The sequence below is a fragment of the Phacochoerus africanus genome, chromosome 8 (genome assembly GCF_016906955.1).
Source record: "Phacochoerus africanus isolate WHEZ1 chromosome 8, ROS_Pafr_v1, whole genome shotgun sequence".
Classification (NCBI taxonomy): domain Eukaryota; kingdom Metazoa; phylum Chordata; class Mammalia; order Artiodactyla; family Suidae; genus Phacochoerus; species Phacochoerus africanus.
In genome coordinates this window covers 150,496,540-150,512,550 of record NC_062551.1, presented here as the reverse complement: position 1 = coordinate 150,512,550, position 16,011 = coordinate 150,496,540, and the positions used below count along the sequence as shown (strand labels likewise).

General features: G+C 41.0%; 1 protein-coding gene across 6 annotated transcripts in view; it reads left to right on the top strand.

The window, feature by feature from the left end:
* The window catches only part of NFIA (nuclear factor I A), a 403,238-nt gene that overhangs the window by 265,683 nt on the left and 121,544 nt on the right, over positions 1–16,011 (top strand). For all 6 annotated transcript variants that reach the window (XM_047788855.1, XM_047788853.1, XM_047788851.1 and 3 more), the window contains one exon: positions 15,328–15,445. In XM_047788855.1, the coding sequence (XP_047644811.1) occupies positions 15,328–15,445 (118 nt within the window). The remainder of the gene's footprint in view (positions 1–15,327; positions 15,446–16,011) is intronic.

The following is a 16,011-nucleotide window of genomic DNA, read 5'->3' as shown; positions in this document are numbered from 1 at the left end:
TGTTTAGCAGGGGCTGTTGGCAATATTCTAACCTGCCTGGATGGAGCTTCTACAACAGTTAACTCGGCTCCAAGGTACAATAAGGAAATGAAGCCCTTTGACAGAACAAGCCCAAACTTGAAAATTACAAAATGTTCTTGCAAAGAAGGACTCATAGGAAATTGGTGTAGGATAAGAGATTCTGGATGTCCCAGTCCTTTGGGATGCCATTTAAAGATGTGCAGGATTTTAGGTCTTTGCTAAAGTAGAGCAGATTTGAAACTTTCTTTTCTAAACAAGTGGCCCATTGGTTCACCTCTGATCATGGCCTGGAAATTATTTTTTAAACTAAGGCTGTATTCTTACGCAAGCTCTTCTTTCTAAAAGAAACCACTTGGGCTTGAGCATTAAAGGAAGAAACAAAAAGATTATAATAAAAAATAGACTGCAGCCCTAGCATGAACAGTGGCTGTGACCTTGCCTTTTGTTTGCCATTACACAATTCAATGGCAGTCCACTCCAACTATGCTCTCGATCAATATCCTATTAAAGCAGCACAAAAAGTCTCCATAAACTTAGTGGTTAGCTATGTTTATAAATGGAACTCGGCATAATTAGATGGTCAATAGCAGGCTCTACTAGTAATTTTAAAATGAGCATCACACATTTTCTATCTGTAGAAGTCAATGGCACCTCTTCCAGAGTAAGGCTTTGGTGTGAAGCAGACAAAAGAGTAGGAGTCTCTTTTAAAAAATCATAATGCCGATCTCTAAAATGCAGTTTTTCCAGAAAATCTGTTAGGTTATGGAATAGAAAATACTGATGGACCCTATATATTTTTTCATTTTGCCTAAGCCACCTTATTCTAAATATATGATGGCATTGCAAGTGTTTTTATTTTCTAGTTTTAATCAACCCCTCATAGATAAAATAATAAATATTGCCATACTCCTAGGAAGAAAAATATCAGTCTGGCCAGCTTAATTTAGTGGGTTTCCTCTACTATAATTCAATAAATTTTCAAAATAAATACTGAAATTGAATTAGTTCAGAAGGATGTTTTGTTATATAATTTTCTTCTTTTAATTTTCTTTGACATATTTGGGGTGAATATTTGGACAGCAAAGCTGGCAACAAATAGAATGAACTGGCAGTGATAGAAATTTTTGTCAAATGACTCCCTTCTGAATCCCAGCTCACAGTATGTGTGGCCAAACATGGGTTTTTTTTGTCCTACTCTCCTCACCCACTAGAGAAAGAATCACATAAAGTAAAAGGTGTCCCTCCCTTTCCTACGAATTGAAATGTGCATATATACTGTGTTTGGCGTATGTCCTGGCAGTGGTATGACCACCGTGTCGGCTAAAATTAGAACCACAGTAAGCATAAGCTTCACATTTGCAGACCCATCAGTCAGTGCTAAATGCATGAAGTCCCATCCTTTATTTTTTTAATTTATATTTGGTTTGCAGTATGTTAATTTCTGCTGTACAGCAAAGTGACTCAGTTTCATATATATATATATATATATATATATATATATAATATGTAATATATATACACACACACATATACACTTTTTAATCGTCTTTTCCATCATGGTCTTTCCCAGGAGATTGGATATAGTTCCCTGTGCTGTACAGTAGGACCCTGTTGTCTCGCCATTCTAAATGTAATTGTTTGCATCTACTCACCCCAAACCCCTTTCTGTTGTACTCATACATCTACAGCCTTCCTGGTTAGAGTTAGCAGTGCGTTTTCATGGCAAGATTTAGAGGACCTCTTGTTTTCTTTCCTTAGCTAAAGCTCCTGCTAAATTTACATCTTTATCATAAAGATTTGATTCCAGGAGGAGCAAAACACCTAACACCTTGATGTACATGCCCTTTTGTTATCATGATCTCTTTTCATATATTCATCTGTTTTTAATCTTTTCTAGGTAATTCTTTCTATGTATAATATATAATACCTACATGCAAGATGACATAATGGTATCATAAAATAGTCCAGGATAATAGAGCTGGGCATCTGCTCTGCCAGGTGACTTTGGGCAAGGTTTACCCCCTGCCCAGCTTCATTTTCCTTATAGGTACCCATCATTTATTTAGTCAGCAAAGATTTCTTTTTATTTCTTTTTTTTATTTATTTTTTGTTTTATTTTCCCACTGTATAGCAAGGGGATCAAGTTATCCTTACATGTATACATTACATTTACATTTTTTTCCCCCCACCCTTTGTTCTGTTGCAATCTGAGTATCTAGACATAGTTCTCAGTGCTACTCAGCAGGATCTCCTTGTAAATCTATTCTAAGTTGTGTCTGATAAGCCCAACCTCCCGATCCCTCCCACTCCCTCCCTCTCCCATCAGGCACAGCCACAAGTCTCTTCTCCAAGTCCATGATTTTCTTTTCTGTGGAGATGTTCATTTGTGCTGGGTATTAGATTCCAGTTGTAAGTGATATCATATGGTATTTGTCTTGGTCTTCCTGACTCATTTCACTGAGTATGAGAGTCTCTAGTTCCATCCATGTTGCCGCAAATGGCATCATGTCATTCTTTTTTCTGGCTGAGTAGTATCCCATTGTGTATCTATACCACATCTTCCTAATTCAATCCTCTGTTGAAGGACATTTGGGTTGTTTCCATGTCCTGGCTATTGCGAATAGTGCTGCAATGAACATGCGGGTGCATGTGTCTCTTTTAAGGAGAGTTTTGTCCGGATAGATGCCCAAGAGTGGGATTGCGGGGTCATATGGAAGTTCTATGTATAGATTTCTAAGGTATCTCCAAACTGTTCTCCATAGTGGCTGCACCGGTTTCCATTCCCACCAACAGAGCAGGAGGGTTCCCTTTTCTCCAGAAGCCCTCCAGCACTTGTTATTGGTGGACTTATTAATGAGGGCCATTCTGACTGGTGAGAGGTGGTATCTCGCGGTAGTTTTGATTTGCATTTCTCTCATCATCAGGGATGTTGAGCATTTTTTCATGTGTTTGCTGGCCATCTGTATACCTTCCTTGGAGAGCAGTCTATTCAGGTCTTTTGCCCATTTTTCCATTGGGTTGTTTGTTGGCTTTTTTGCTGTTGAGTTGTATAAGTTGCTTATACATTCTGGAGATTAAGCCCTTGTCCGTTGCATCATTTGAAACTGTTTTCTCCCATTCTGTAAGTTGTCTTTTTGTTTTCTTTGGGGTTTCCTTTGCTGTGCAAAAGCTTTTCAGTTTGATGAGGTCCCATGGGTTTATTTTTGTTCTTATATCTATTGCTTTGGGAGACTGACCTGAGAAAATATTCATGATGTTGATGTCCGAGAGTGTTTTGCCTGTGTTCTCTTCTAGGAGTTTGATGGTGTCCTGTCTTATATTTAAGTCTTTCAGCCATTTGGAGTTTATTTTTGTGCATGGCGTGAGGGTGTGTTCTAGTTTCCTTGCTTTGCATGCAGCTGTCCAGGTTTCCCAGCAAGGCTTGCTGAAAAGACTTTCTTTTTCCCGTTTTATGTTCTTGCCTCCCTTGTCAAAGATTAATTGACCATAGGCGTCAGGGTTTATTTCCGGGTTCTCTATTCTGTTCCGTTGGTCTGTCTGTCTGTTTTGATACCAGTACCACGCTGTTTTGATGACTGTGGCTTTGTAGTATTTCTTGAAGTCTGGGAGAGTTATGCCTCCTGCTTGGTTTTTGTTTCTCAGGATTGCTTTGGCAATTCTGGGTCTTTTGTGGTTCCATATAAATTTTTGGAAGCGAAGATTTCTTAAATACCAATTGTTTGCTAGGTCTAAGTCTGAGTGCTAGAAATAGAAATATCTTTCAGGAGTGTTTCAAGGATGAAGTGATAAATGTCAAGTGTCTAGCATATAGTAGAAGTTCATCAATGGTAATTTCTATGATTATTATTGAACAAAATCTCTGTCCTGGATGTTTCACTTAGAGCTGGTTCTTGAGCTGACCACAGTACCAGCAAATTTGTTAAATATGTATGTGTGTGTGTCTGTATGTGCTAAGTGTGTATGGTATAAATTAAGAAGGACTGATTTTAGAATTTGTGTTCTGAAAATGAGTTTATTAGAAGGACCATTCTAGTGATGACCCCTTCAAAGTTAGTTATTCTGAGAGAGTAAGGGCATGCCAATACTCAATCTAGTTCATCTGCTTTAGGAAGCCAGGAAATTCTTATTCCTCAAGTTTTCAGCCAAAGCCTATGCTTCTGCATTATTCTGGAAATTTCTCTACCAGGCTATAGAGTGGATAACAAGATATTTAAAGGTTCTCATTCTAATGCTGACATGTTAACAACCTTGTAAGTGGCCAGCCACATTGTCCTTATGTTTATTAAAGTATTTAAGAAGTATTTAGATGTACAGTATTTGAAATTTTTGCTTTCTCTTTACATTATGGACAAAAAAATTCCAGCATGCGGCCCATGTGGTTTTTAGCAAATCTTTATTTATGCACTCAATAGCCTCAATTTTTAAAGAACAGATATTCATATGCAGTAGGTAACAGCAGGGAGCTAAAAGGCATTTTTTGGATTTCCAGAAGCCTTATTACCCCCACAATAAGATCACAAATATCATTGAGATTTTGGCTGGAATATATTGTCCTAACCAGCTTGAGGATTACAAAGACTGTTGCTGATGATCCTACAGGAAGGTCTGGGATGAGATGATGGGTAGGGTTCATCCTATGCAAAGCTACATATTAGGTCAAATACTAGAATTGAGTTAATCCAATATGTGATTGGTATGAGTACATATTAGCACCCAAGATTTTTCAGGAGGAAAAAAATTAAACAGTTTCTTAGTGAAAATATTGCGAACTATTATTGAAGACAGCTGGATTTGCAGGTTGCTGGGATGGGACTCTGTTGACATGGTTTGGTTCCCTAATAGCTAATGGTCACATAGTCCCAGCGTACTCTTGGTTATGGGGTTTACGTTTAGAAGCCCTTCCCTTTTTTATAGATCATTGTGGTGAAAAGACCTCTTAAGCCATCAGATCCATCCCCTGTCAGGGAAGACTTAATCCCATGGCTGAGGCTGTATCAGATACTAAACGGGTACCACATTTGACCTCAGCCAAAAGCTAAGACGAGATGATACTCTAAAATGCAGAAAATCAATTTCAGTCTCAAAGGCAGAACCCACTAATGCAGGAGATCCGTCAGCACTGCCCATCCCAACATGGGTTGGGGTTGCTCTGCTGGACCAGGCCCTTGACCCAGTGAAGCACTGCCTGACGCTGGGAACTCTAAAGACCTGTAAAAACAAAGAAGTGATAAGGAGGACAATGAGATAGACCTTTTGCCAGTTACCATTTTTCGATTTAAGTCTTATTGAATTCATCTCCCCAGTAACCTGTGCAAAGGAAAGACAAGGAAGCTAGAAATGTGGGTTTCACCTCTGTTTCTTCAGGTGAAGAAGAAACAGATATATCTAGAGATATCTGGGTTCAAATCCAAGCTCTGTCACATATTTAACTGTGTGACCTTGATTGTGTTACTTAACCTCCCAGCGCATTTTCTCATTTGTAAATGAGAATAATACAAATACATATTTCATGTTCCCATGCAAGGATGAAATGAGATAATTCAGGTAAAACAGCTACCCCCTTGCCTGGCGTATAATAAATGCTCAATAAATATTTGTTCTCAGCCACTTTTCATTAACAAGCTTATGTAATTTTAGTTCAGTTCAATAAACATTTGGATGTGAAATATATTACTGTGAGCTGAAGAGAATTCAGGAATAAGTAGGAAAGTTCCTTCCTTTATAGAGTAGATATGTAAGTTTATTGCAACCCAAGGCTGGGCTTTATGGCAATAAAGTGCCGGAATACACTTTACTTACACATTGAACTCACAATCATTATCTATCAAGGATAAACCACCTTCATGTTCACAGTGGGGAGGAAGAGGGTATCAGTGAATCCTTCTGGTTTTAGTAAAAAGGAAAACACTTTTCAGAAATACAAATTCCAGAGTTCCCTTTGTGGCTCAGTGGAAACGAATCTGACTAGTATCCATGAGAACGCAGGTTTGATCCCAGGCTTCGCTCAGTGGCTTAAGCATCCAGCATTTTCATGAGCTGTGGTGTAGTTTCTGGATGCGGCTTGGATCTGGTGTTGCTGTGGCTGTGCTGTAGGCCATTGGCTACAGCTCTGGTTCCACCCCTAGCCTGGGAACCTGTATATGCTGTGGATGGTGCATCCCTAAAAAAAACCAAAAAAGAAAAAGAAAAAAGAAAAAAAAGAAATACAAATTTCCTCTGTTTAACTTCTCTGCCACCATAAACCTCGTGTCTCGAAACGTGAATGTGTGAAAACGATGCTTTAACTTAGCAGATGCCTTAGAGGGGGTTAAAAATTCTGCTGGCTTTTGGCACCTAGTACTACGTTTCATAAAAAGCATTGCTTCAGTCTTACAATAGCAGGGAAGTTCATTGTCACATAGAGGGAAACCCTTGTTTTAGTCCAGTGCCTTTCTTTTACATTCCATTCCGGAAAAACATACTCCTAGCCTGCATTGGGTCAGAGCTTTCGGAAAGGAAGAGCAGAGAAAAGGAGATCAGCACACAGTTTACAGACCAGAAATCTGCTTGGCAAAGGAGTTGCTGAAGACCGTGGCATAGAAGCTGCAGAGAAAGTACCTCTGTGATTGATTTCCATTCAAGTCAGACTGACTGCAGTGTGGTCATTTTTCTAACCCATAACTGCTCACGCTGCAGCAGTCTGCTATCTGCAGGGTGTCTGAATTATAGCAGTCTATGTCCGCGTTCCCTCTTACACAAATTACTTACACTGGTTTCTTTTTCCATGCAAATTCATCAGTTTTACAGCCCCTTGTAGCCACAGTCAGGAAACTCTGGCCGAGAGCACAAATTGATAAAATGAGTTAATTTTACAATACTTTTTTTTTTTTCTTTCTAAAAGCCCTCTCTCATAGGCAGTGTTCAGGAAGCATATTATGGTAAAAGGAAGATAACAAAGGAGTTGAATTTTTTTGCTATAAATTACTTTCCAAGTTAATTCCCTTTAACGATGATTCCAGATTTGCTTGAGTTTTCATAGCATTGTGCGTTTACAACTGTGCCTTTGATAGAAAGAAGAACAAGTATTTTCCCATGTTCACTCCTTTTGTGCCAGTGACATGGACTTTCTTACAAGATCTTTGCCACTAGAATGCAAAACAACGCTAAATTGTGCTGGGCCCAAAGAACTGTGTGCTGTTGTTGGACTCTCCCCCTCCAGCCCACTCCACCCCAGCCTTACAAGTTCCCAAAGTCTTAGTGAGTGCATTAGATGATGGAATCAAAAGAGAAATATACTTCTCTTTTTCTTTCGGTAGTAATTTTATAAGTTGGAAATTGAGAACAAAATCCTGATAGTCTTTTTTGGGGAGATGCCTATTGGCCATTATTCCACCTACTTCCGTTGCCCTGCAGATGTGAGGATGGGCCAGCAATGACCATTAATCACTAAACTAAGTCCCACAAGGGCAAGTGTTCTTACAGTTCTTGTCACTGATGGTTCTCAAGCATCTGGAGCAGCACCAAGCACATTCAAGCTGCTCCATACATATTTGGTGAATCCCACTGAATGCAGCCTCTCAGGGAAGATATGCCATTAGCCATAGGCTGGGCACACCTGTCATTTAGTTACTGCCCCCCATTGATTCCCATTGAGCAAGTCGTAAGCTCGGTGCACTGTCATCTCCCAGGCAGAGTAGCTTGAAATTTTGGATAGAATTTTTTTTTTCCCCCATCATCTTCTCTTTCCAACAGTGCAAGCCTGGGCAGATTGTCTCTGGTGGATGGCAGAAGTTCAATAACCACAACCTTATCCAACTACTAATGTGTACAGAAGAGCAGGTCATTAAGAGGGTTGGCTACTAAAGTAACCCCTTTCTTCCAATAGCCCACATTACTGTAATGATTCCTTAATAGCAAACCATTTATTAAGAAGTGACACAAAGACTACATTCTCCGCATGACAGGAAAGAAGGTGGGGGGAGGGGGATGGATGACTTAGGAATAACATCTTAAGAGACAATTCCCAAAAGTTAACCTTTTGAGACAACCTCCTCAGTGGAACAAAATCCATACATACTCGAAGCTGAAGTAATCGCACTCCTGCTTAAGAGAGTTGAGGAGCCAGTTCTCGCTACTTGTGTATGTTTACAGATGTCTGAGTGTCATTTTGCATCTCTTAAAGCTTGGGAGAGGGGTGCCAATGGAGAGGGTAGTGATTTTCTCTTCTTAACTCAAAGCATGTTTATTGATCACCACCTGTTTCAGAACATAAAAGAGGCTGTGGGATGCATAGGATTAAAGGCCGTCTGGCATAACCCACTGACTTCACCACCTAGGAAAGTTACTAAACCTCCTTGTGCCTCAGTCCTTCCTGGTGGTGTTGTGAGGATTAAGTAGGATGAGGTGCTAAAAGCTCTTAGCTCAGTGTCTGCCAGCAAATGATGCCTTGTACATGGTAGTCCTTGTTTTGTAATAGTGATGCCCATAGCAGTGGTGGGGTGGGGTGCTGGCGGTGGTGACAGTGAAGTTTCATTTTTATCATAGTTATTATTGGAATTATGAGGTCCAAAGAGTTTAAATGACTCAACCAAGTTCCATAGGTGGTTATTGGCAGGGCTGAACTCTAAACAATCTCTCATGCCTGACCAGCACTTTTTCTCTGCCCTAGGCTGTCTGTCTTCACAGAGCTCAGATTGCACGATCTAGCTGGGTAGAAAATCTTAGGTATGAGAAAAGAACCTAAGAACGACAAAGTCTATGGTCACGTACAAATGGAGCAAAATCAGGTTTCACAGTATACAGGACAGAGAGGAAGTATTGTGGTTGGTCCAATCTTTCCTTGAAATCCCCTTGTTTGATTGGCAGTGGCTACGTAATACACCAGCAGGCAGTTAGTTAGTCCTCAGCTTTAGAAGCTCACCATGACGTCCTGGGCACGTTGTTTAACCCTTAACAACTTTGATTTCCCTGGAAACACTTTAACAAGTCATTTAATCCTTGACAATTTTTCTTTCGCTAATTTGCAAGATGTAATACCATTATTAACAAAGAAGCACATTTCGTTATATACACGTTTTTGATAGTTTCTATTTGTTTGAATAACACAAGCATCTGCTTATGTATGCCTTTTCATAGTGTATAATTAGAAACATGCCTTTGTTTATTGTCTTTTGTCTTTTTAGGGCCACACCCGAGGCACGTGGAGGTTCCCAGGCCAGGGGCGAATCGGAGCTGTAGCCGCTGGCCTGTGCCGTAGCCGCTGGCCTGTGCCACAGCCACAGCCACATGGGATCTGAGGCTTGTCTGCGACCTACACCACAGGTCACGGCAACGCCGGATCCGGAACCCACTGAGCAAGGCCAGGCAGGGATCGAACCTGCATCCTCATGAATGCTAGTCATATTTGAGAAACATGTCTTTTATACCTGTTTACCACCCTGAAAGAGGCGACAGATACCAACTGTAAAAATTCTGTTTTCTTCCATGACAGTGTAGTTTAGGCCTCCATTCCCTCTCGCCAGGACCCCTGACTCAACCTACCAACTGATTTCCCCACCTCCAGAGTCAGTCTCCTTACCTGCCTTCTGCAGTCTCTTGTTGTGTTAATGTTCTTCAGATTCAACAAGCATCACCCCCCTTCTCAGAAGCTGTCACGGATCCCACAGATCAGTCACTCACCTCCTACCTCCAAACTTATGTACATCCTCTCTTTTGCTTAGAAACCTTTTCCCGTCTCCATCTGGGCCTCTTTAAATCCTAACCATCTTTGAAGGCTCAGCTTAAGCACCAGCTCTTCCCAAAGTCAATGCTTTTTCTGATCCCACAAGCCAATGGGATCTATTACTGCTTTGAACTTTCCTAACACATTCTTTGCAAGCCTCCTATGAGATTTAGCCGATTCAGGGTTGTATTAGGTATTCAGGTATTATTTTATTATTCCGCTAGGTTGTAAACCCTGTGGGGACAGAGATACCCTATACCCTTTTATCGCCTTAAGTTTAAGGCCAATATTGTACATGAAAGTCAAGGTGGTAATGGCAGGAAAAGCACAAGTTTCTAGGTCAGACATCCTTGAATTTTAACTCTGATGCTCTCTCTCTTTCTTGCCTTTCTGTGATCCAGGACAAGTGATTGAACCTCATTCCAGGGCTTAGTTCTCCTCATCTAGAAAATGTATATTCCTAAAAGATTATTCTGGGGATTAACTCAGAGATAATAAATAAAGTGCCCCTCAAAACATGACCCCATAGGTTCTTAGACAAGCCTGCCAAAAGCCCACCTTTTGGGTTCTTAGTTACCTGTCCAGGGTCTTCCTGTTCTTTAGATGAGAGTCACTCAGAATACCTAACCCAGTACAAGGACACTTTGACCGTGACCCTTACCTTCAGACAGAAGACCTTTTCTTTGGTTGGCACAGTACCACGGAATCAGAACCCACCCCACTTAGGTGACATTCACGCGAAACATACATACAGACAGGACCGGGCGATGTTTCCTTACGAGACTTTTCGGAAGAAGGCAGCATTTGGACTGTGCCTATTAGGATTATTTAACCCAGGTGTGAAATCCATTCCCATTCCAAAAACTTAGTGAGGCTTTAAAATGCCAGACACACATAATCAGTTTGCCAAGCCCTCATGTTAGTCATCAGAAATCCAATAGACCCTTGGGGAAGCATCACAGGCTGCCAGGCCACCCAATGCTACTTGCTAGGTTACAGCGACAGTGTACTAAGCGGTTCACAGGAAGCAGATACACGGGCAAGGTAAGGGACATCTCTGTGGGCTCCACGATTTTTTTATTCTCCCTGAGAGGTGGACACACCACATGCACACATGTATTTTTCTTCCCTTGACATTTTAAAAATATAATCAAGGTTAAAGATATTCTTCAGAGGAGAACCTGTTAGATAAAATAATGTAAATGAAGAGCCGCTGGATGTTCACCGAGAGGCAGAGGGCCTCAGACTACCCCTGTCTCCTCTTGGTCCAGCAAGTCTGTCTCATTCACAGCTTGCTTTGTCTTTCCTTCCAAGAGGAAAGGAGGGAGTGAGGTGACTCAGTTTCCTTGGTGCTCCGTCTGGGCGAAGCCTCAACCCCATCTAAATCCAGACCCTTGGCACCAGTTAGCCTTATCCTCTTTGATACATACGTATAAACTTTATTGGAGTATAGTTAATGTGCAAAGTTGGGTTAGTTTCAGGTGCACAGCAAAGTAAATCGGCTACACACATACATATACCCATTTCTTTTCAGATTCTCTTCCCATAGGTCATTACACAGTACTGAGTGGATTTACCTGTCCCATACAGTAGGTCTCAGTTACCATCTATATGTATAGTAGCGTGTATATGTCAATCCCACCCCCTAAATTATCTCCCCGCTGCCCACGTTTCCCATTTGATAACCATGAATTTGGTTTCAGAAATCTTTGAGTCTGTTCCTTTTTGTCAGTTCTTTTGTGTCATTTTTAAAAATGAGATTCTACATGTTAGTGACCTCATATGATTGAACTTAAAAGCTTTTGCAGAAGTTCCCATCTTGGCTCAGCAGAGACAAATCTGACTGGCATCCATGAGGACAAAGGTTCGATCCTTGGCCTTGCTCCGTGGGTTAAGAATCCGGCGTTGCCATGAGCTGTGGTGTAGTTTGAAGATGTGGCTAGGATCCTGAGTTGCGGTGGCTGTGGTGTAGGCCAGAAGCTACAACTCCAATTCAGCCCCTAGCCTGGGAACATCCATGTGCCGAGGGCATGGCCCTAAAAAAAGAAAAAAGAAAAAAAAAAAAAAAAAAAAGCTTTTGCAGGGCAAAGGAAACCATAAACAAAACTAAAAGACAACCAGACCCCTAGCCTGGGAACTGCCATATGCCACAGGTGCAGCCTTAAAGAGATCAAAAAAAAAAAAAAAAAAAAAAGATAACCAGACAACTCAGAATGGGAGAAAATCTTTGCAAATGAAGTGACCAACAAGGGATTAATTCCCCAAATGCACAACCATCTCATACAGCTTTATACCAAAAAAACAAACAACACAAAACCAGTCAGAAAATCTAAACGGACATTTCTCCAAAGAAGCAGACCTATGACCAAAAAGCACATGAAAAGATGTTCAACATCACTAATTATTAGAGAAATGTTTATCTTTTTCTTTAGCTAACAAGAGGTATGACTCCCTAAGATCCATGAAGGCACAAACATTAAGCCCCTATTATGTGTCAGATTGCTAAGACAGGTAGTGAGGGATCCGGGCTCATATTGAAGTAATCCCTCCCCACCCCATGGCCTGTTTCATGCACAAAGTATTATGAAATCAAAGGGGAAATTATACAAATAAATGTAATTAAAAAAGCAGATTAGAGAATGACTAGCAAAATGATGAATTAGAACTCTGTTTATACTTAATGTCAAGCCTAACTATTTGTTTTTGAAGTAAAGGCCTCCTGCCATTAGAGCTTGTCATTGAGAGATGTGTTTGAATTTCAGAAATTATATGTGAATTTCAGAGTTTTCTACTTCTTTACAGCGACTGTTTTTATATAATGATAGTTTTGATTAAGGTTTGTCCATTGCTCTTAATCAAACCACTAATTGTTTATTTTAGAAATTGCTGTGTTCCCTCATACTTTTTTTTTTGCACTTTTTAGGGCCACACCCATGGCATATGGAGGTTCCCAGACTAGGGGCTGAATCAGAGCTACAGCTGCCGGCCTACACCACAGCCACAGCAACACCAGATCCGAGCTGTGTCTGCAACCTACATCACAGCTCACGGCGATGCCAGATCCTTAACCAAGTGAAGGAGGCCAAGATCGAACCTGCAACCTCATGGTTTCTAGTCGGATTTGTTTCTTCTGTGCCACGACGGGAACCCTCCTCTTACTTTTTGATTGCATAGTTCTGTTATGGCTTCACAGTTCACCCAGTTTCCCAGGCAGCCGTCCTGGGAATTATCCCATACTCCTCCTTTCTCGTTGTTACCACGCTCAAGAAGTCAATACGTTTTCTCAATTTTAACTCCTAAACAGCTGTCACCAGGCTCCTCCTTTCCATCCCTTGAATTTAGAACAGATCCCCATCTTCTCTTATTTAAACGATTCCAGGGGCTTCCATGGTTTTACGGATTAAATTCTTCAGCTGCCACCCCTCTCCACCCCTTTCCTACCCTCATGGCAGGTGATGTGTCTAGCTTATAAATGCAAATTTGATGATGGCATGCTTACACTTTGTTGGTTCTCCTTTGACTAATAATCAGTTCCTTTTGACCAGCACTTACTGACTACCTCCTGGTGCCAGGATTAGATGCTGGCAGTATAACCCCGACAGTCTCCAGTTATAGTGGAGTGTGATAAGTGCTTTAATAGCTTATAAACTGGGGAATCCACTGAACTCAAATTCATGTTTCTTAAAAAGAAAACCTACCATGGAGTTCCCACCATGGCTCAGTGGTTAACGGATCTGACTAGCATCCATGAGGACACGGGTTCGATCCCTGGCCTCCTTCAGTGGGTTAAAGATCAAGTGTTGCTGTGAGCTGTGGTGTAGGTTGCAGACGTGGCTCGGATCCTGTGGTGCTGTGGCTGTGGTGTAGGCCGGAAGCTGTAGCTCTGATTCAGCCCCTAGCCTGGGAACCTCCATATGCTGTGGATACAGCCCTAGAAAGCAAAATAAATAAATAAATAAATAAAATCTACCAGACCCCTTGTGACCTGACCTTAAATCTCCCCCAGGAACCTCCATATGCACCATATCCATAGGTGCAGCCCTAGAAAGCAAAATAAATAAATAAGTAAATAAGTAAATAAATAAAATCTACCAGACTCCTTGTGACCTGACCCCCTCTCCATGTATTGTATACCACATCATACCAAGTTAGCAGAAATCCAGTACTCATTTTATGTTCTCTTACCTTTATTAATGCTGTTTCCTCTACTTAAATGCCTCCATCCCTCTCAGTTGGGTAGATGCTCTCGTCTTTTTAACATTTTTCCCAGGCATCATATTTGCTGAAGTCGTTTTACTCCATTGAACCTCTTATTCCTCGGCTGGGTTAGATACCCACTTCTGTGTGACCATATCAATTTAGGAATAACTCTAGCAAAGGACTTAGCAGGCTGTATTGAAATTAACCTGTCAGCCTCACCCTGCAGAGCTGTTTCAGGGTGTGGACCCTGTCATTCATTAAAGTGCCTTCCTTAGCCAGCACAGTTCTCGGCACTAGCAGACTCTCAGTAATTATTTGTTGAAAGAATCAAAGTCCCGGGTTCATGATTTTCCTAACCGTCCTTTCTTCTTATGGATAGGAGTCTCTATTTAGTTTATTTATATAACCACTTATATAGGCTTAAAACTCTCAAACTAACACCGTAATACAGACGTATATGCATCTACTGCTCCACTTTGCATAATCTTTCAAAAGAACAGTTATTTGCACTTACATAGTTGCACCACTAATTTTACACAGAGGTGTTTCCTAAGATCAATAGATGTTATTTAACGATTCAGAAATATTTATTAAGCTACTCCAGTAAACAAGATATCTTAGAGGCTCCAGGGCATAAAAAAATACAGTGAATCACATAAGGATCAGCTCTGAAAATCACGTGCAGTGAAAGTTATTTTTAACCATCTCTTGAATCAGAGGTTGGCAAATTCTTCCATATAAATATTTTCTGCTTTGTGAACCATATGGTCTCTGTTACAGCTGTGTCTCTGGCGTTGTCGTGTGGAAGTGGAGACAGTGTGTAAATGAAGGGGTGTGGCTATTGCAGTGAAACTTTATCTACGCAAATCAGGGCTCGAGAACCATAGTGTAAGGACCCTGCCTGAAACTATATGCAGGGTACAGAGGTGATTCAGAGCAAGGAGAAATCACACGTTTCTCGCCTGGGACTGGATGGCTTAGAAAGATGAATTCGCTGTTCAGAACTAATTCCAAAATACAAACAAGTGGAAGCTATCAGGATCAAAGTTAGTAAAGCCCAAGGCATGTTTTGGCTGGTCATTCAAGAAAAGTTTCAGACCAACACCTGGAGGTATTTTTTGTTAAAAGCATCCAGGAATGTTGCAACCTTAGTGACAATTTACCATTACAAAAGGAGAAAAGATGAAAGATAGAGGATTAAAAAAAGATATGTTCTTCTGGTGTAGACGATTTTTATTGTCAATATTCTTTTAAGGTCAGAGGTCATTACTGATTATTTTGGATAAGCTTACCATAGAAATTCAGAAATTAAATGTGTTAAATGCAACACTGAAGTATGCTCTCCTCAATCTTCTGTTGACAGAATTTACCTGATATTTCTTTCTCTCTTTCTTTTTAAATTCTAGCACCAATAGCTGCAGGAACTGGCCCCAATTTTTCTCTCTCAGATTTAGAAAGTTCTTCATACTACAGCATGAGTCCGGGAGCAATGAGGAGGTCTTTACCCAGCACATCCTCTACCAGGTAATTTGAATGGCGGCTCTTAAAGAGGTCATACTTCACAATTACACACCTTGATTTTAACTCCGGCCCTGCTAGACACTTAGCAGTGTGCCTATAGTAGTAGAAGATGCTAGAAATGGGTTTAGCCCCAATAGATGTTTCAGTCTCACTGGGGAAAGAAAGCAACTGTACATGCAGCATGCATATGTATATACAGATGTACACCAGTCAGTAAAAAAAAAAAAAACGTGTGTGGCATAGGCTGAAAATAGTTTTTAAAAAAAGCTTTATCCAAAAAGCTTTTGGACTTGTGCTCAGCTCTAAGCTGTAAGTGTTGGTTGGGGCAGGTGAGATGGAGAGTCGGGGAACTGGGTTCTGGGTGGGATGACGACATGAGCAAAGGTGTGGGGGAAGGATGGGTGATGAACATGGCATGTCCGCAGGACATTCAGGACACGGTTGGATGACGGGAAAGGGTGTGTGCTTTGGCTTGTTGGGCTGAAAGTTGACACTGGCGGCATCAGCTCTAGTTCCCAAGCCCACAGCTGACATTGCCACTCAGTCCCAGCTCTTTTCCTGCTGGTCCC